Source organism: Myiozetetes cayanensis, unplaced genomic scaffold (assembly GCF_022539395.1).
Source record: "Myiozetetes cayanensis isolate MyiCay16 unplaced genomic scaffold, myiCay2020 scf10, whole genome shotgun sequence".
Classification (NCBI taxonomy): Eukaryota; Metazoa; Chordata; class Aves; order Passeriformes; family Tyrannidae; genus Myiozetetes; species Myiozetetes cayanensis.
The window spans coordinates 18,202,501-18,223,920 of record NW_026086605.1 but is presented as its reverse complement, the minus strand read 5'-3'; the positions used below and the strand labels follow the sequence as shown (position 1 = coordinate 18,223,920).

Sequence of the window (21,420 nt, the reverse complement as noted above, 5' to 3'; positions counted from 1 at the left end):
TGGGCTGAATATTGTTTTGCTTTTGTTTTCATCATGTTTGTTTTTTATTTTGCTTTTGTTTGGGTTTTTGTTGGTGTTTGGCTTTGTTTTGTTGTTGTTGTTGGGTTTTTTTGTTTGTTTTGTTTGTTTCTGTTATGGTGGGAGTGGTTGGTTGGGGGGGGGTGTCCATTTTGGAACGAGGAAGAGATGTCACCATCACCAAAATTGTGGTATGAGGAGAAAGCAGTTTGATTCACAGACAAGTGCTCCTGGCACTGACTGTCAGGGATGAGCCACTCTGGAGCTCCCTCTTTTGCTGGACGGTCCGTGGCTCTGGATACAGCTGCCATGGTACCAGCTCTGTGCTGATAATCTTCTTACTGACACTGCGGGGGGGCTGTTCTTGCTGATGACTCACTGTGTTTTCAAGTAGCAAAGGAACCTGGCTGTAGTTTTATATCCTTGTGGGCATCCAAGACATGTTTAATGGTGTGCAATATCTGCATCCCTGGAGAATACTAAGAGAGGTTATCTGATCAGGCTCAGCAGGACACTGACCACATGGTTTGCACTTGTCAGTTTTTACGTTTCTCATCTGAGAGACCCAAACAACAGCCAGGTCCTTGGAAAGCTTCCAGTCACACTCACACTGTGGGAGTGGCACTAATGTAAGGGCAATGGTACATCCACACTGTGCTTGAGGGGAGTCTTCAGCACATGCAGCTTTATCAGTAAAAGGACAAAGGACTGTGGCAGAAAGGCCACCCTGTAAATAAAGCTGAACCATAGGTAAAACTAAGGTTTTATAAATGTGACTGTGCGTGTACTATGGGCATTTGCTGGAGCAGCATTGTCAGCCACAGTCACATTCGCCTGATAGGGCTGAGCAGGAGGAAGCCTGTGATGCTCAGAGGCCATGGATAAAACCACACAGATCCCAACATGTGTTTTTTATTAGAGTTAATCCTAAATCCAGCCTGAATCAAACTAAACCCTCACTCATTCCTAATTCCCCCAAATTAATGCTAACATTGCTGTGTGTATGCTGTTAACTAATGCAGCATACAGAAGACATCATCTTCCATACTGTGCTGAGCTGTTTGAAGACTTTCTTTTCCTTGCCACTTATTGCCATCTCTGCTGGCAAAAGCACTTCCAGATCCACCTGTATTGTGCCCAAAATGTTCCTCCTGCTGATAGAAATGTGAGGAACTAAGCTCAGGAAGACAGAGAGACCCTGGCACAGGGCAGGGAGAAAGGATGAAGTAAGAGCAATGTTCTTCAAAGGTGTAATCATTTACAAAATCTGGCCAATGCAATTCTCCCTTCCAGCAGGTACTAAAGTTTGCTTTCCTATGGGCCTTGTTAAATTGTGGGCCAAATATACCCATCTTGACATGGGGAGCTATTTTATATGGGCACACGTAAGTCCCAGAGACAGAGACTATAAAATCTAACCTAAATCACCTGCCTATGCAGTGGCAGCAGGAGTCTCCAGTACCTTGGCTCCTCCTTTCCTGCCTCATTAATGTAATTCTAAAATCTAGTTAATAACAATGAGTCTCACTTATTCACTCCTCTCCTGTTTGCACAGTGTCTGACTAACAGAACAGAAGAGTCCTGGTGTCCTAAAGTAATTTTAATATGTATCTGATTCACTGGGCTGGTGCAAAGGCATAGATCTTAACTCAGTGGATTATATTTTTAAAAAGTTTGATTTGATCAGAACTGGGTAGAAACACAGAGTTTCCTGTAAACAAGAGGCAGCTTCCCAGCCTCAGCAACTCTCTAGACACTTGAGATTTGTACAGAGCAGCAGACCTACAATATTTTAACAAAAAAAAAAAAAAAATTAATTCAACCAACCATCTACTTCAAAAGAGAATTTCAGCTAAGATCTAGTAATCCCTTTGTGTGGGACAGAGAGTATTACTCATATCTTCAGCTATACTGCTGCTCATCTCTGATGATGATGTGATGCAGACAAGGCAGCGTGGCACTGAGCAGCAGGGTGACAGAGTCATTGAGGGGTCCCAATGAAGGGACAAGTCATCTCCCAAGCTATGGAGAGTGGACCCCTTAGCAGGAAATACCTCCCTTTGGTGTATCTGTACCAAATAAAACAGAGTAACATAGGGATCAGGTTGGATTGTCGTAGTGCAAAGGGATCACTAGGGAAAAAATGCTGAATAAAAACCACACCTCCTCTCTTTCCTTCCAGCTTGGACCCAGGTTGTGAGCTGCACCCCACAGCCTCATAGTGGAGGTAGGGATAAAACACTGTGCAGTGAGTCCTGGGCTTTGCTGACAGAGAAAGTGCTCTGTGGGGTGCATGAAGCTGACTCACCTAAATGCTGCTCCTCCCCTGTGGAGGGAAACCTCACCAAAAAAAAAGATGAAGCTACAGTTTGTGCACACACACACACACACAGAGATGCCTGGCTGCTTGTTATATGTGTAATTTGTCTGAACAACAAGCTGCAACATTGGCCTGGTTTACTCCCAGATTCAGAGCCACAGGAAAAGTATTCAAGTATTTGGCTTTCTGAGAGGGATTTTGATTTCCTTCTGACCCCTATTGGACGGTGATTGTCAAATCCTCCCTGGAGAAGCTCTGGCTCAGTCCCAGTTGCATTTAACTCTAAAGTAATGGTTCAGAGGAGAAATAGGATCAGCACTTTTCTCCTGTACATCTCCCTTCCTTGCCAGCAGCCAATTTCTTGTGCGCTGCTACAGAAATATTTCTAATAAAAACTAACAACTCCCAGGGATACTCCTATCCCTTGCTGTGCCAAGGGCTGGTGATCACATCAGCATCTTGGTTCTCAAGCATCTGCCAAAATCTGATGGCTTCAGCCAGCACGACGGAGCAAGGGTGAGCCAGCTGTGATATAACAGGCAGAGTTTAGGTTCCTGGGGAGTCTTCTTTGCAGAGATGGGCTTCTTCATTTAATGGGCTTTGGATCTTATTTAACACATTGCCTCATGTACAATGTGGGTGTAAAGAAGCTGTGTGCACATAATAAAAACCTCAGCCTATTTGTACCTAGGGGAGTCCTAATAAATTTGCCACTATAGCAAGTGTTAGTCTCTAGGGCCAACACTGAGTGCTGGAGTTTAATAAAAAAGAATTCTGAAACAGAAGAACTGAAAGGTAAACCAGTTCAGCTGACAAAGCAAACACAATTTAATTAGAAATTAAAAGTCTTCTCCTGGCCTTGACCAGTCCCAAGGACCGTTTCTCAATCTGGCTTTTTCTGGCTCTGCCTTCTGATGCCTGCTCTCGTGGTGCATTTTCTGACCATACAATCAGAGGTCTGCCGGCCTGGGCTGAAGGCACTGCTCAGAATCACAGGAACCTGCATACCAGAATTGACCTTGGCAGCTGATGAGTCATGTATGTTCAGGCCACTGGTGAGGCAGAAGATGGGTATGTAAGTCATGAAGGATGACATTCTCCCAGGTACACAGCATTTATGTCACAGTACACTGGCTTGTGCTGGGACTTAGAAAGCAGCCACCCTGACATTAGACCAGCCCAGAGAAGTGGGTATTTTCTCTTTACAAGCAGCTTTCACAGTCTCAGGTGCTCCAGGAGACTTTAGGATGGTTTAGCTGAACTGTTCGAGACCAGAAACAACTTCAAGAACTCCCAGGCCATCAGAACAGGATTGGGGTGGGCATTAGATCTAGAAGTAACTCAGCCTGCAGAAAAGAGCTGCCTTTTGTCACTCTGCTTGTGAGAACTCTTCTTGGCTAAAATGACACAAGCAGTAGTGTTTTTTTCCTTCTCTGTTTCATATTATGGATGTTACAATAAAAAACACTGACTACGGAAGAAGCTATCGAAGTTAAATACTAAAAGAGTTATGCAGGCCAATACTTTAAATCCTAGTGAGTTTTAACTATTATGAGTTTACCACAGGAAACTTCTCACAGCTCCAAAATATGACACTCAGAATTCTGAAAAAGCAGACCATCACCTACTTGTGGCAGAGAACTTAGGGCAGAAAACAAGGACATTGTGGTTGGATTATTAAAATACTGTCAATACCTTACTCTCAGCTAAGGCTTTGTGTGTTCTATGCCAGTGAAATTCAGTGTCAGTAAATGACAATGAAATTCATGTTCTCACAGGCCAGATCTATGTAAAGGCTTCTTTGGTTGTTATCAGGAAAAGGTGTTGTTTTGTGGTAATATGGTCACCTAAAGTCAATACTTTACTACATTGCAAAGGAAGTTTTTAACTGGAAAGAATAAAGCACTGTTTATTGTACTCTACTGCTCTTTTATTTATGGTATTGTGGCTGGTAACTCCACCCCCCCCCCGTCGGGCTACACTATGATCTCAGAGAGGGGTGTCAAACTCTTCAGTGGGGAGGTCTGAATTATGTACTCAGAGCTCAGGTATCAATTCAGGACTTCTCACTTCCCCTGCTTCACACTCTGCTTCCACCACACCGCCAGCCAGGCACAACAGGATCTTTATTGAGTAGTGGCTCTTTTAGAGGGAGAATGTGCCACAGCAGCACACCACAAGCCTTTCATCTTCATCCCTTGTTCCCTCGTGGTCCGCCCAGCAGCAAATGACTTCCTCCCACACTGTGCTGGCTTCTTTCTGCTGCAGGGAAGCAGAAAGCCTGAGTGCACAGCAGAGGGGAAGACTTCCCAGAGACAGTAAGCTTTTATCCCTGGCCATGACTGAGGATGGGGGACTCCTCTGGGCGGTGGGGAGAAGGTCAGCCCAAACTCCCCAAGGGCAGCAATCTATGGGGACCACAGAGGGGAGGGCACTGACAGCAAGAGGGAAGAGTTTAATGGTAAACCAAGATCTTTATCTGCTTGCACATGGCCTTCAGCGTCGTTGTAAATAATACTCCTAATAAAGAGCCAATTAGACCAGCAATCTCATTACTATCCAACATGCAGTGTAGGAAGGACTAGCCTACGGCATAACTGAGCAAAGGTGCATTCATAGTTCCACATTTCCTGCTATAATATACATAGGCATAAGGAGACTTAAATAGATGTGTAAGAGATAACAAGAATGGAGAGCTGAGAGAAAGCCATGCAATCTTATAAAGAGGTTCCATGGTCTGGCACTTTGCATCAACCCCCATTAACAAAACCTGGTCCAACATGATGCAATCGTGCCCTGAGCATGGACTCCCTCCCAGATGGCCCTGCCGTAGCCTCCCTATTGCCAGGCTCAGCACTGGATCAGGAGGAACATGGGTACAGCACAAGCCAAAAGTCAGCACCAGAGCTGAAGGAGGGATCACAGGCTTTCTGCAAAGTCGTGAATGAGGATGGGGGGAGATGGCTAAGCAGGGAAGGTGAGGGATGAGGGGAAACCTGAGTGTTGTGGATGTCTGTAATTTCTCAAGAAAGGAGCCCAGGACTGGAGATGCTTTGCCAAACCTGAACAAGTGACATTTGCACAGCAACCACTGACGCTATGCATGGATCATGCTAGTACAGAAATTCAGAGAAAATTACTGCATAGGATCCTGTGACAATGCAGTCAGCTGTCAAACAAAACATCTTTTGTCTTACATCCATCCCTCAAAACTTGGGTTCCCATTTTTCCTTCATGTAACTGAAAAAATATCATGCAGGCTAATTTTGGAGTAACTCGCATTTAAATCATCCCCTTGGGCTTGGGCCTCTCATGCTGGGGTTCAGCCTGAGTGACTTTTTATAGCTGAGTTATAAACTTTTAAATGCCAGACTTAATCAGAGCTACTGAAACGGCCATTACAGAGTGGTTTAAGTGGCATAGTCCTGATATATGACAGCACAGAAAGTAGGCAGGTGGCTGATCTGCAGTGGGAAGTCTATCTGGAAGGGAGCAGGGTCTGGTGGCTAGAAGCAAGCATGACAGAGACACAGATCTCTTGAGTTTTGCTCTTGCCCTTGTGCTACTGCTGAGTGACCTCAAGCAAGTTCCCTTGGGATGTGCTGCCCTGAGGCAGACAGGTCTTGGATCAAAACTTGAGAGGAAAAGACAGCTCACCATGCTCTGCTTTCCCCAACATGCTAAAGAGAACACAAATGTGTATCTGCCTCCCCAGGGTAAGTTGCAAGAAGTGTTGGCAAATTGGCCTAGGGTTTAACACACCATAGTGTAGACTCAAAACACAAATCTAAGAGCTTAATTTGTGGCTGACTTAGAGCAACCACCCACAAAATCTTGCTGCATAATTATAATCACAGGCACATCAGACATTAAAGAGTCTACAAGATTTTGTGCTCAGCTTTAAGGGGGACTAATGCTGCTTTGCACCTTTAACAGGAGGCTCTGTAAAGCTTTGAGTTCCCTAAGCTTGCTAGTTATGAGACATCCAGCAGGTTTCAGCTGTGCATGGAAGAGCCTCCCCCACTCTGCAACATCTCTTTGGTCTAAGCAGAACTGGACAGACATCAGTGTGAAAGCAGATGGTTGAACAGAGAAATTGATCTGAACAAAAAGAGTACAGGAAATTCTCAGGGTCTTCTTTCTAAATTTATTCAAATATTAAACAAACAGAAACTACAGCATGCATCAGATACTTTTCTTTATTGTACAACAAAACTGTGGACTTGTTTGCATTTGCAGCATTTCCAGCAACATCAGGCAGACTTGTCAATGTTATCCAGTTTTGCACAGTCACTAGAGTGTCGCATCATGAATTATTAAATCAGTGCTTCGTGGTAATACATAATTTCTTATCAATTATTCATGCTAATGTGCGTGTAGTTTACTTAATTGTGTTATTGACGATCAAAAGTAATTTCCTGAAAATCCTCAAGGACAGAAAATTTAATCAGCATAACTACTTTTCAGATGCAATGCTGTTAAGTATTCTTAATTTGCTCAACAATTCACTTATTTATGTACCTTTCTGGAGGAAATACGAGTTTAATCAAACAATTAGATTGAAGAGTTAGTGTACAGAAGGGCTGAAGTTCAACTGAATGCAAGGTAATTATGTTGAAATGAAGTTGGGCCTGCCTCTTTGGACTGGAATATATTTTTAGTCTTTTTTTTAGGAGGGGGAGGGCACAAAAGTTACAATTGGGAAGATCACTGACAAAACAGTGATTTTCTCTCCTCCAACCACTCCCCACAACAAAGCACACAGAGATGTCTTTTATTTTAGTGGAAGAAAAAGGTTGTAGCTGTTTTTTCAACTAAGCCATAACTTGCAACCAGAGAAGCCACCTCCCCCCCCACAGTTCAGCAGAGCAGCTTCTGAAGCTGGAACTGAAAGGCAGATGTCAGACTACTGCATGTTCCCCTCCCTGCAATTAGGACAGTTAAGGACCCCCAAAAGAAACACACTGTGTGGCAGAAGTAAAGCAAAATGACTCCAGGTGATGAATGTGAGCCTTATCTGACTTTTCTTTGTATTCAGATCAAAGGACAGACCCAGCAATGCCCTCTCTGCTGGCTTGTGTCCAGAAGGTACAAACTGCACTCTGGAGGTGCCTGGTACCCTTCGCTCCTGGAGCAATGAAAGTGCTTGGTATTACCAAGACCAGGACTTCCACCCTTTGAGTGGGTGCTGACACCAAACCCTGATTCATGGAAAGGAAGGCATGCACCAGGGTATATGGGAGGGTTCTGTGAGCCCCAGAGAAGCCCCAGGTTCTCTGAAATTCTTGGGCTGAGATCACTTATGTGGAGGAGACAAAATTTTGCTGCCATCATTACTCAGGATTGCCTTTCCAAGCACATTCCCAAACTTAGATCCTATGAACAGCTGAACAAAACCTCGTGCGCATGGGCTCAGCACATTACAGGAGGTCCTCGGGAAAACGTGCAGGATCAGAGGTGACAGGAATCCTTCCACTAGCCTCCATATTACTTGGTCAAGTCTCAGAACAGTTGGTTACACCAGGTTCTCCAGGGACATCTGTGGACAAGCCTAAGGAGCCTGCAAGTGGCACCTGAAAAATGCAAGTCCATATCACTGAGTTTAAATCTGCATGTGCATTTCCCATGGAAAAAATGTGAGGCACAACAGAGTAAAATGACTGCTCCTCAGATCTTAGTCTTCTTTGCTTTGGGGAGGTTTGGGTGTGAGATAACACCTGAAGCATCGATTTCTCCTTTGCACTGTGCCCACTCTGTAATAATTAATATATTTTCATACCTAGATTCATTACAACAAGCTTTCGGTAAAGGGAATATTCTGATTTTGGATGGTATAAAGGAATATCCTTCCAAGCTTAATTTCCTCTTTATTAAACACAAAACATGGAAAGATATATTTGCAGTTTTTGCAGTGCAGGATTCTTTTGTCTTCCAGTTTCTAAGACAGTGATGCTTAAATACCCCCAGCTTTGTGCAGATCTACAGACAACCACACTCTCTATTAAATACCAGCATTACAGTTTGAAACTATGAATGCCATTTTGAAGTCGTGTCTTTTACATCTAACCCAGGGAATGGCAAGAGCAACAGACTGATGTTCACACAGAGGCTAGTGTAAGGATTTTAGTCACAGGTAAACTGATCTCAGCAACTTCCCAGTAATCTACTCCATGGGAAGTTTCACTTTCAGAGAAAAGAAGACAGAAGGAAAAAAAATTACTAAGAGTTTTGTTCTATTTTCTGCTTCTCTTACACCTGGATTGCCTGGGATAGGTTTGATTGAAGTCAAATGCCTTCAGAAAACAGCAGGCCAAATTGGGCTGTACCTGGATATTCCTTCACCCCTCTTTTGCATGGTGGGGTAACTGGTGCCTGGGTGCCTCTCCTGCCCCAGAACTCACATCTGGAAGTGATGGGATGCTGTCGGCCATCCGTCTCACGCAGAATGGGAAGTCGAGACGTGCAGGACTAAGCCAGGATCCTGGGCCTTTTGGAGTCCCTGGGATGTGGTAGGGGGATAAAAACAGTTTCACAAACGTTCCCAAACACAGACAGTGCTGATAAATCAGGGAAATGCAACGCAAGATAAGCAAGGGTGTGTGAAAGGCAGCCAAGAGGCCACTTGGATATGCCAGGTTCCTGGTAGCCCCATGACATCACACTGGGAATGGCCACACTGCAGTTCACCCCCCCAGCAGAGCACCAGCGGGTCACTGCCCTGAGCCGAGGGGTCAGCACCAATTCGGTCTCATACACTCTTCTCCCCTTCCATGTGCTCCTTGGTTGGAGAGGGCTGCTTGTCCTGGCTGCCCTCAGGGCAGGAGGGTTTGGCAGGAGGAGTGGGGCTGCTGCTGGCGGCGGGCAAGAGGTTGGCCGACTGGAGCACAGCCTCCGAGTGCTCCCGCGCCTTCATGCGCAGCGCGGCCACGCTGGCGGTGCGGTTGCTTTGGCAGCCGTAGGTGGGCAGGAAGGAGAGGCCCATGGGGTCTGGAACGCAGCACGAGCACAGCGGGCTCCCTGGGGAGGAAGGAAAGAAGGCATCGTCACTGGTGGGGAAGGTCGTGGAAACTGACTGTTCCCTCCATGGTCAGTCTGAAGAGGGCAGAGATGGGGTTGATCTTAGGTGGGTACCTTGACCTTTAGTGGGTACATAGATGTTCTCTGTATCAGGGCTAGAAACCTTGTATCCTGTTCTGCTGATCCTGTGAAGGATCTTACACTGTTAGTCACTCAGGGTGACAAACAAGAGTGAGCAAGGAAAACAGACAGAGGCGAAGTTCAGATCACATTTGGGATTTCCTAACGAGCAAGGCTCAGCTTACTCCCTCCTCTTATATGAGGCTGCTGCTGTGTGGCTGCCATCAGCCCATGCTGAGATGTACCCTGCCCTCCACCTGCACACTGAGCTTGATCAACGTGGGCAGCGGCATTTGGTGGGTGAGTGTAAAGGTTCTGTCACTTATCTTTGCCTGAAAGATTACAGCAAAGAAAGATAAAAACATTCCAGTTATTATGATGACCTTCTCCTGTCTCACTGTAAGACAAGACAGACTTTTCCTTGGCCAGGCCCCTGTCAACTACTGGCATCATGACTACTTGTAAGAGTCTGTTCTACCTTTACACGCCCAATGTCTGTGCTGCTTAAGGATGACACTTTGAAGAGAATGGCCTCCAGACGTGAGCCAAGGCTACCAAACACTGCTGCTGCTGACATGGTTTAAGAGTCCCATCAGGAGAGATGGGCCAGAGCACCTCTACCCTGTCATCTGAGACATGTGGATGTTGCAAGCAGGCAATAAAACACTGGAGAGCAGATGAAGTGAGTATTCGTCTCCCTTTAAGCTAAAAGGCTCCCCTGAAACCCAGGGACAGAGGCAGTCCTCACTCCACCAGCTACCCTCCTGAGCTGCAACACTTCAGGCTCTTCCTCTGGATTATCTTTGATAGTGCTGGGGGTTGGGACAGTTTCCAAACAAGCATACCTGGAAGTGTAGGTTGACCACTGGGCAGGAAATGCAGTCCATTCAAAAAGCCATCCTGTTACCTAGCTTATATGCATCTATTGAATGAAGAAGAATATGTCAGAGGAGTAGGAAGGGGAGGCAGGGCGGGATGACTGAGCTACTTTAATTTGCTCTCTGGTTAGAAAAGTCAGGTAACCCCATTTTTCCAGGGGTCTCAGAGGCCACACAAACTCTACATGCTCTTGTACACCCCTGGCAAAAGCCTGTTTTTTGCTGATATTCTACCTCCCAACAAGAGGGAGGCCACACACATCCTGGCATGCTGCAGTATCTTCCCCTGATCTTTCCAAGCCAAGGACTTGCTTTAATTTCTGCAGTTAATATTTGAGTTAAATGGCTCATGACTAAGTGATGGAACTAATAACCTGCAGAGAGCAGGTAGTCTTTTTTTATACTTCTGTTCTTGGTAGCAACGGGTCAGCACTCATCTGCTAAGGAATGAAGGTAGACAGTTGCTTGTTTTTAGGATGTCTGCAAGACTTGTCCACAGCAATTGCCAAAGACTTGCAGTTGCAAGTAACACTGAGGAAAAACTACTCTTTGCATTTTAGAAAACAGAATCTACAAAGGACAAGTTATTAATATAAATGGAAAGAACCCTTTTCTCTTGTCATACTTCTCTGATAAAGCATATGATCAGCAAACCAACATTTCTGTGGGTCCAGGCACTCAAGTGAATTGCACAAACAAGTTTCAGCACTTGACTAAAATCCTCCATTTCTTTTGCTTTTAGTATTACGAAGCTCAGGCTTGAATTCTGTGGCTGTTTTGAGCAAGTCAGAAGGAAGTTTTAGAATAAATTCATTAGATAATACAGCCATTTTTGCCACCACCAACCATGCTCATAAAGTAATTTTTTGCCCTGTTGAATCACAGCCACTTCAGGGGTTCTGGACAGGCACTGTTTTAATAAGAGGGAGGACAGGCCCTTCAGAGTCCTCACAGTTTGCAGCAGGTCTTTATCTGCAGAAGCCACACAGAAGTCTGTTTATTCACTACTATTTATTAAGCCTCTCTGTCTTAAGGTTCTACCCTGAGACGGGGGAGCACGAAGGCTCAGTTCCCAGGCTGAGGGGAGGGCTGGGTTTCTGGCGGTACCTAACGCAGGACTGGGCACAGACACTGTCTGCTTAGTGGGAGGTAGGGAGAAGCAGTAAAGAGTCTTCCTCTTCCAAAAAATGGAGGAATCAGCTCCATCCCCTAAGAATAATTTTCATTCCATTGTTAGAGGGATAAAATATTTATCAATATTCAGTACCAATCTAAGCTCTTTGTTTAATAATTAGCCATGATATTACCTAGTGGCTCTGCAACCTGAGGGTGCAGTTACCTGTGGTGGAAACTAAGCTGTTTCTAGCAATAGTTCACCCATAATCATTCCTTTCATTTTCACTGAGGCTAAAACACTTACAAAGAACAGTTCACACATGAAAAAAAAAGTAAAAAAGAAAGCAACATTTGCTCCAGGGTCCAGCTAGAATAGAGGAGGGTAGGATTTAGCCCTGTTTCCTTCTAATGTATGTTGAGTCTACCTTACAATTGTCTGCATCTGCAGGTGATAAGTCCACTGAAATCTATCGGATGTTGCTGGCACTAAAGCCAAGACAAACAGTGGGAGACTCAGGAGCCCAAGGTCTCCACCTTCCCGTCAGTCAGCTCACAATGTACAGGATGTGATGCTGACCAAGAAAGAAGCATCTTTATTAAGCAGATAGCAGAGGTTTTTAACATCTTATTACAGTAACCGTGAGTTTACAGTGGGGAAGGAATGAATTTCTCCTATTTATTTCGAATCTTCAGGACATCAGGCATCCAGTTCCCATCCAAATGAGGAAGGGTTAAGCTGTTAGCCCTAGATCTTGATTCGGCTTCCACTAACATCTGTGACAATCTGGTATTAGTTTAATGGGATTTGTATCAAGTTGCTACAATATGGACAAGGTGCTGTTTGCTTTCTTTCAGGAACTTACTGCCTCCTGTACACAAAATTAAAATACACAATTAGATTTCCATTAACTTACAGCAAATTCTGCTGAATTGATCTGAACCTCCTTGTATTCCTATATGAGATCATACTGTAAATGCTCAGCCTGAACATAAATACTTAATGTAATAAATACAGTCTGAAATATTTGATCTACTTGGCAGTTTAATTGATCTACTACAGAGACTGACAGGAAAAATTAAATTAGTTTTGTCTTGTCTGTGCCAACATCACATTTCAGTTGTAACGATATTTGATCTACAATTTTGGTTGTGGTACCTTTTGTTCACTTCCACAGTTCAGTTTCGGCTGAGAAGAGTGGGGTGAGAACAGGGTCCATATTGATACATAAATATTTTAAATATTTATTTTGTATTTCAACTCGAGAGCTTAAAGACTTTAATGGATAGTCTTTCCAAAAGGCAAACCCCATACTCCTTTCCTCTTTCAGTAGGAACCCCTGCCCAGCTGAGGTCCACTAACCTAATCAGGATCGGTCCTGGAAGAAACAAGACAGTGTCCATTTACTACCTATGGCTCTCAGGGCGACTGGCATCTGCATACTCCCTAGTATGTATGATAAAGATAAACAAAATATACCTGTGAGGTAGGGAAGTGCTAGAGCTGGGGACCTGTGATACAGGAATCAAAGTAGTTTGCTCAAGGTGTGTGCATCGCAGCAAACTACAGAAATGTTTTAAATTCTCCAAAGTGAGAGTGGCAGATAAACCAGGGAAAATGCCAAGCAGAATCTACTCAATATATTTGCTATATTACATGAGAAAAGTCAGTAAGTCCATAATCAAGAATGACAAAGAAAATAAAGGACCCCACAAGATTTTATCGCCATTCCCCAGTCTTATGGGAAACAGTGGTGCTTCAATTCAGTAAACACCAGTTCAAGGATGAGTTAGGTCCTTGAACACTTGTTTCAAGCCTTGGCAATGGGAATTGCCCAATGGAATTATGCAAATTCTCCTCATCTTTCCATAATAGAAATTGAAATGTAATGGATGGGCAGTTCTAGTTGTGTTTTGGTTTTTTTCCCTGGATACTGCAATTAAACCTCTCTAATATGAACAGCAACCACAGCAGCAACAAACCATAAAAGAGCCTAATCAGTGGTGCCCTGGAATACCCATTTTGATGTGCATAATGTCATCCTGCTTCTCTACCAATGGTGTGGAAGTGCTGTGAAAACCAACCAATCTATACCTTGCACAGAGTAGAACTGTGGGTGAATTATGAAAGTAATTCCCTGGCAAGTGTAATTATTTCTCTCCTCATACACTTCACTCATCATGAGGTCTGGGGAAATTTCAGCAGAATGTAACAGACACACTCTTGGCCTCAGCCACCAGGATGGTAGAACACATCCGCTAAAAAACGGAGATTCTTGTTTACACCCATTAATAACATCTTCTACATTAATGAATTGCATTCATGCTGTCATCCATTAAGAAGGTACTTTGAGGTCTCTCTGCACAGAACACTAGCTTCTCCTGATGACTCTATTGTTATACAGCCCATAAATAAAACAAGTATTTTCCCTTCATCTTTGAGGTCAGCAATTAAATCTACTAAGTGGACTGCAGATGCATGGCTTACAGTAAGTGTTTCATCTTGGAAGATCATGGAACTATTGAAGTCACCACAATGAAGTAGCACAGTTTTCAAATCAGGACAATTTCAGAGAGTAATGAACATCAGAAATTTTATCTATGCATGTCAACCTTCTTCCTGAGTATGACCGGTGGTAAATTACTAAAACCCCGACGTAGGAAACACTGCATACCCCAGAAATTATGATCTTATGCAAATTTTTCAAATGAGGAATTGTATTTCCTAAAAGACTAATACACAGAGAGGTGATACGATAGTTAACAGATGCTTGCTACTAAGTACAGCCTCCTGAGAGGGCTAAACTCCTAAACTCTTGAGAGGGAGAAGACTAAACTCTTGAGAGGGAGAAGACTCCAGAGAAAAGAAAAGGTCTGTTGTATTACTGAATACAGAATATTTGATAGAAACAGAGAAAAACTGTCCAGTGATAATGTGCTCTTCTCTGGAAGTATCTATGCTCTGAATAACAACTTTGATTGCTATTGTATAGGCGGTTTCTTTTCTTCACAGAGTATGTGGTGCTCATATCCTCATTTTGTGGCGGGGCAGGGAGGGGAATCTCCATTGCAGAGACAGCAAAGTTCACTGGAGATTGGTGCTTAGGGAAAATAGCTTTCTTCTCATTCATCAGAGCAGACCAGCAATATCCCCCATTTACCTAGAAGTGGCATATGTGGGGTCCAGAGCCACTGAAAGCATGAGGCAAGCCTACAGTGCACTTCACAGTCTTTCCAAAAGGAAAGTTGCAGGTTTATTCCCAGCCTCATACTAGGCTGTCTTGAGATTTTTTTTTCTCTTCTAGACCAACTACATCATCAACTATTATATCCTTATACTACAGATTAGATCCAAGAACCTTGTTCCCTAGACACTTTATGTAGCTTTGGAAATCTGGGTCTGGAGCCAAGCAAAGTCAGAGAAGGAAGGAGAAGTATTAGATTCTTTACAAAAGACAGAGAATCCTCAGATGGCAGAATGAAAATGGTCCCTGAGAGCATAAAATAATTATTAATTAGTTACATCACCATCATCACTTGTTATTCACTGTATTGATTTTAATTGTCTCCTTTTAAAGCATCAGTCAAATATTACTCACTGACATCAGAGAAGTGTTGGCTCACAAGTCCAACAAAGCACATTTTGTCTCCTCAAAAGAATAAGGAACAACCTACAATTTGCAGCAGAATCCGATGTGCTCAGAGTGGCCATTTTTTTGCAGGCAGGTCTTAGGGCCTTACTTAAGAAGATAATTCCCTTTACTGGCCAAGATTGTTCTCCCAGTGGTAGGAATACGTATCTATTTACTGAATCCACGCAGAGGAGCTGCATTTAATTTGACATTGGCATAGAAGAAAGAGGGATAATGCATCCTTTGGTAGTGACATGATGCTTTGATTCTGGAGCAACTATTTTGCTTTCAAAAGCACAAAGAAAGTATGGCTGGCAGAAGACAGATACAGGGAAGACCTCTTGATCATTTCACTCTTCAAGAAAACTTGCAAAATTTTGAAGAATCTCACTACTTGCTGAATTCCCCCTTATCTAAGCAATCCAAAAAAACCAAGTAGCTCAGAACTTTATGCCCTGTGCTGAGTTTGATGGGATTTTGTGTGACAGAAAGTCCTATGCTGTCAGATTCAGTGTGGTAGTCACATCATTTCTGCAGCAAAATGCAACTATATTCTCAAGAGAGAGGCTTAGGTCACTTAATTAGGACAACATTTAAGGACATAGACTATTGCCCAGCTAAATTTAGGGTTAGTACTCCTTTGGCAAGCCTAAGTGCACAAATCAGCTCAGAGCTCAAAGGGAAATGAGGAGGGAGAGTCAAACAAACTGAATTGAGCATATGACGAAGATGGTCATATTAAGGTTTTGAGAACACTGTCTCTCCCTGTTCTTTCTTTCCTTCCCACAACCATTATCTCCTCCTCCAGACTGACATGTGAGCATGGTTGTGCTCTCAAATACACTGGTTTAGATGAACCGTCATTCATCTGGAGTTTCCATACCAAAGATAACCAAAATGCACATCAGACCTGTGATACCCTTGGTCCACTCAGAAGCTCTAGAGATTGTCCTGTTCACCAGTTAACAAGACTGAAGCCTCAATGTCTACTGTGCACAGCCCTACCCCAGCCCAAGCAAATTATGCTTAGAGAAAGGGGGGAAGAGGAAACTGTAGAGATGAGCCAAGGAAGGAGGAGACAATACTCCATATATCAATACCACAAGAAGCTACAATTTATTCTCTGCTTGTATAAATCAAATTTGTCCTCTCATAGAACTATAAATTCTTGCCCCTTAACCTCAAAGTCAAAATTTGACATTACTGAGACCTAGCAGCACAACTAGCAGAAAAAGAAAAAGAGTTCCCCTCAAAACAAGCAGCTCAGACTAGCAGTTCCTTGCAAGGAAAAAAATATGCTGACAGGCATAGGAAGCTCCACAAAGCTCCTGATAGGTGGATACACAGACGTGCAACTCTGTAACTGGATCTATTAAAATCAAAATAAACTACTTTGTTGCAGTCTCCTTGAATGTATCTGGAGATTTCTAGTGCCAGGCAGGAAATTAAAACCAGGCCATTTCAGGAATGAACTGGATGTATAGCTGACAACATCCACCAAGACAATATGCAGGCATCTGACAACTATTCCTACAAAAATTACAAAAAACCCCTGTATTTTGGGACCAGCTTTTCAGGGACACTGTCTCTTAGCCTGGGAAACTGACTATCTAATATCTACAGGAGATTCAGGAATAGAACTTTTTCTGCCCCTAGGTTATAAAACTTCTAGCAAGCAAAAAGGAGCAAATTATTAATTTCTCAATTTAGTGGCTGAGCTGTAAAATCACAGAAAAGAATATCCGGAAGTCTTCCAAATAAATAAAACTAAAACCAACCAGCAAACCAAACAAAAACCGACAAAGAAAAACAACAAAACAAAAAATACCAACCCTTCATGACAATTTTTTTTATTCCTTTTTCTTTTTTCATTTTACTTGGCTTTTGTTTGTTTAGGTTATTTTTTCTTAAAATTTGGCTACATTCAGAAATGAAACAAGTGAGAACAACATATTGATGCATTAAATGTATCCCATTTAATGTGATGTTAAAAAACACTTAAATGTAAATTTTATGAAAAAAACCCCTTACTTCCATCTGATATTACTCACTAAACACAACCCTATTTCCAAACTTTTCAACCTGTCTGAAACTACATTTATCAATGAACGATCTTTTTGCCTGAAGAATTTCACCTGTATCTATTCCAGAGAAGCTGTTCCTACCTAATTGAGGAAACCAAAATTCCTAGCCCCAACACTTCACAGGGCAGAGATCAAGAGGACTCATGCACTCCAACAGTTGCTGCCCACTTATAGATGATAATCAGCCTTTAAGTTTTACAGTTCAGGTCACACCCCTGTGTCCTTTCTTGATTCAAAATCCCGGGTCCCACACCTATCAAAAGAGCAGTAACTGTTGCATCTGGCTTCAATGTTTTTAGAAAGACAGGAGGAAGTACATACAGGGGTGGTCAGGACACTGGACTGAACACAAAACTCAGCAGTTCCAAATATTTGCTTCAGGAATACACCTTGGCAATGTTGATTTAACTGGAAATACTCACCAGGACCATGAGGTACACCAGAGAATACAGTGAGAGGTATTAGAGGACATTTCTGTTCGTAGTGGAGGGTCTTTAACTGTGAAACTTTCCTCACAAGTTATTGCACCACATTGGGACATAAAGTAAATGTATGTGCCTCTTTGTGCTTGGCACTGCTATGAGGTTTTACATCCTATAAATCTATAAATTGAATTCATCCTGCTTACACCCTTAGTCTTAGAAATTGTTAGACGAGGAACAGCTAATGGATCAGCAGGTGATTTATTTTTAAAAGATGCATACTGCTGCTTTTTGGAAACTGAAAGTATATAGATGGGGGATGTACCCTTCCTGAAGCCTGGGTCCCAGGTAATGAGGAATTACTTTGTATCCTCCCCTGTCCCCAGGAACATACTTTATTCAAGTTCTACTGTCCAAGAAGAGAAAGGTCTAAATTGTGCAGAGATGCACTGCAAAGGAAACTGCATGCAGAGCGGATGAGGCATCAGTAACAGTGCCAGGTAATACATAATGCAAAAGGATGTGTATAACTAATTTATTGGAATAAATTTGACTCTTAAGAAAAAAAAAAGCATACGCAACAAAAACTCTAAAGGAGCAAAACCTACCTGCCTCACTCCTCGAGACAAACCCTGACCTCACAAAAAACAACTGAGTAAAATGAAGGAGTTTTGCCACAAATGATGCTACAAGATACAACAGGAGACTCAATTCTGTATGTGCAGCACTGGTCAGTGAAATTACTGCCAATCTAAACAGAAAGAGAGATCCACCATTTCCCAAAGGCTTCCCCACACGTGGGACCGTGCCACTTAGCTTGAAAGAGATGCTCTTTGAGCTTATTACTGAAGTTAAACAAAGCAATTTACCTTTTAGAGAGGCGACATGGGATAAAGCTTGTGCGTAGGTGGCTGTGTTGAGAAGAGTCCCCGGCAGGCAGGAAGGGAAGAAAGGTCCTGTAGGACCCACTGCTCGACTCAGGCTGACGGAGGAGAGAAAACAACTTCCTTGCAAAACCAGAACCAACTGATTCCATTTCTGCATGCACACAGACATACTGGTGTCTTAGTGTCCAACTAGATCTGACCAAGTCTGGATAACGTTAGCCTCCCACAGCCACCAGCTTCTCAGCATTCCCACAGGCAACAGTGAGCTGCACAAGAAACAGCTTATTTTCTAAAGATGATGCTGTCTAGGTCAAAGCATGGCAGCATGCAAATCTGTAGGCACATACATACGTATGAGGCGTGCTTGCCCCACAGACAGGCAGCTGATAGCACACTCTTACCCCTGCTGGATCTCCAGACCATCTTTTTTATTCCTGGCTTGATCTGCTGGAGAAGGGGAATTTAAATTCCTTGCAGGAGGTGCCACCTCAGCCATGGTTTCCTTAGATCCCTCCTGGTCAGAAGCACCCCTCTCTGTTTTTCTCCATTTAGCTCTTCGATTTTGGAACCACACCTGGAGTAGGAGAGCAATCCTGGCTGAAAACTGTGTTTAGCCAAATATGAAGCAACAACATTGTAAATTGTTACGCTAGTGAAATCAGTCCTTTAGAAGCTTGGATAAAACTTCCTCTTATTTTGTATCTCCATTGCTATTCTAGTTGAGTCTTAGGATTATATTTGTATCTGTAATGTTTCTGGGTCTGGAAAACAAGCCAGAAATGTCCAAAGACATTCCAAAGGAATGTTACAAACAAAAATTAAAAAAAAAAAAATAGTCGTGATGTTACTGTGCCAGTTAGCAAAACATTTAATCATGTGCTTGCCTTAACACACACATTTAACTCTCACTGATTTCTACATTTTAACACAACCAAAAGCCGTTTTATAGGGATGGTATTAAATACATATCTAAGCATTCTGATGAAACCATATATAAGTCTTTAAATGAGCTGCTGCTAGAATCAGAAAGGTGAGAAATAAAAAGGTGTGTATTAGGCCATATTATGCAGCCCATTTTCTGGAGAGGACTGATACTGGCTGTTATTCTTCTCATGTTCAGTCTGCATTCAAAGGACTCAAAAGTTGATAGATACTAATTTTGGAAGAGCATTCCACAGTTTAATACTGTGGTGGTACAACTGCCCCCTGCCTCAGGCCACACTATGATCTCAGAACAGCAGTTTCCAAACCTTATTTTTTTCCCCATATGCAAAACAGACATTCACATTCTTGATTTTATCACCTGACTTTTGGTCCAAAAATTTCTTTTTTTCCATTAACCTTGGAGCTGATCCTCTGAAAACATCACATTTGAGCTGAAAAATGCCAAGCTGCTCTTGAGGTCAGGAAACCCACATTTTAATACACAGATTCAAGTATAGGCGAGATTGGTATTATTATTATTCTCCTCCTCCAACTCCATTTTAGTTAGCTGCCTTTTAATTGCATGTATCAGCAAACACTGAATAATGATTTTATCTATATTCTAAATTTAGAGCAGTTAAATGCAAAGCAAAATGCAGACACTTTCTTGTGTCTTAATTGAATGAAGGTCACAGCTATAACAACATTTAATTGAGCTATTTTTCATTATCATATTTTAATGACTTTGCACTGACAGTTCGCCTGCTTCTGAGGAAAGAGCATGATGAAGTCGTTTATTTCCCTATTTAGTTATTGTTTGACAACATCATCTTCGATTAAGACTCTGCTTTATAGCACATTAATCATATTTGAATGAGCAAGGGGTATAAATGTAAACATATCTCCCATCCTCTGTGTTTCCCCGTGTCCCTGCATGAAAGCAGGCTAAACAAATGCTTGCATCTATTGTCTGTTTGCATAATAGCCAACAACAAGGCTAAACACCAGTCCTCAGCAATCTAATTGTCACCACCCCTATCTCACCCTTGCACCTTTCAGGAAGAAGTTATGATCTTCCACTTCTGAATGCTCAATAATTGTCCCATTTATCTCAATTTGCAGTTCAGTCTTTAGGCACCAATAGCCAAAATGGCATTTTTTATTATTTTTTTTAAGCCAGCACCTACAATGCAGTGGCAAAAGGAGATTTTCATTTTCAAATAATAATCAGTTTAATTTGCCCGCATATGACCAATGATTCATGTTGAGATTTAATAATCAGGATCGCATAATCTGATTATAGGAGAAATAATTTGTTTACAATCCCCAATTTACTGTGGTGAATTCCATTATCTCTCTTCAGCCATTGGGTTTTAAGAGATACTAACATGACCCTAGGGAACAAAAGGCAAGCTATTATATTTCCTACAATTAGATCTTTGCATAGTCTTAACCCCGAGCACCTAAATAAATAAATAAATAAATAAAATAAAAGAACAGCATGCAGAAAAGCCCCATAAATAAAAATTAATGCATAATTGTGTTCAAAAAATGGTTTGCAACTCTGTGGTGAATGCCTGCAGAGTTATAGGGATCCATCTCTGACAACTGCAGGACTGCTGCTCTTGGCAGAGCTTGTAGATACACAGAAGTTAATCCCTGGAGATGGAAAAAACAAACACGTGGATAAAAGGGAAAAAAAAAAAGAGGAAAAAGGTGAGGACAAGGAAGAAAGGAAGGGGTGGAAAGGAGTGGTGGTAGAAAGACTAATCATGTCCAGTGATATTTACTGGATCATATTAAAGGTGTGGGAATTTCTCTGCAGGCTCTTTAGCTGTCTAAATTAAGTGTTTAGAAAGAAGGCAAAGGGAGAAAAGTTGAAGAGGAGCAGAAGATTTCTTCCTGGCAGCTGGGTTCCCTGCAGCTGACTAACCCCACTGCTCGACAGTGGTCATAGTTGCTTTGGAGAATCACGTCTCAGCTCTTTTCTCTGCACCACGCCCCC

The 21,420-nt window shown here is 42.6% G+C and overlaps 1 protein-coding gene across 1 annotated transcript in view; it reads right to left on the bottom strand.

The window, feature by feature from the left end:
- Positions 1-9,086: 9,086 nt before the first annotated feature.
- The window catches only part of DRGX (dorsal root ganglia homeobox), a 15,721-nt gene continuing 3,387 nt past the window's right edge, over positions 9,087-21,420 (bottom strand). Inside the window, exons 4-6 of the mRNA XM_050305213.1 lie at positions 18,893-19,065; positions 18,474-18,586; positions 9,087-9,355 (exon numbers count right to left, since the gene is read on the bottom strand). Coding sequence (XP_050161170.1) covers positions 9,087-9,355; positions 18,474-18,586; positions 18,893-19,065 — 555 coding nt within the window. The remainder of the gene's footprint in view (positions 9,356-18,473; positions 18,587-18,892; positions 19,066-21,420) is intronic.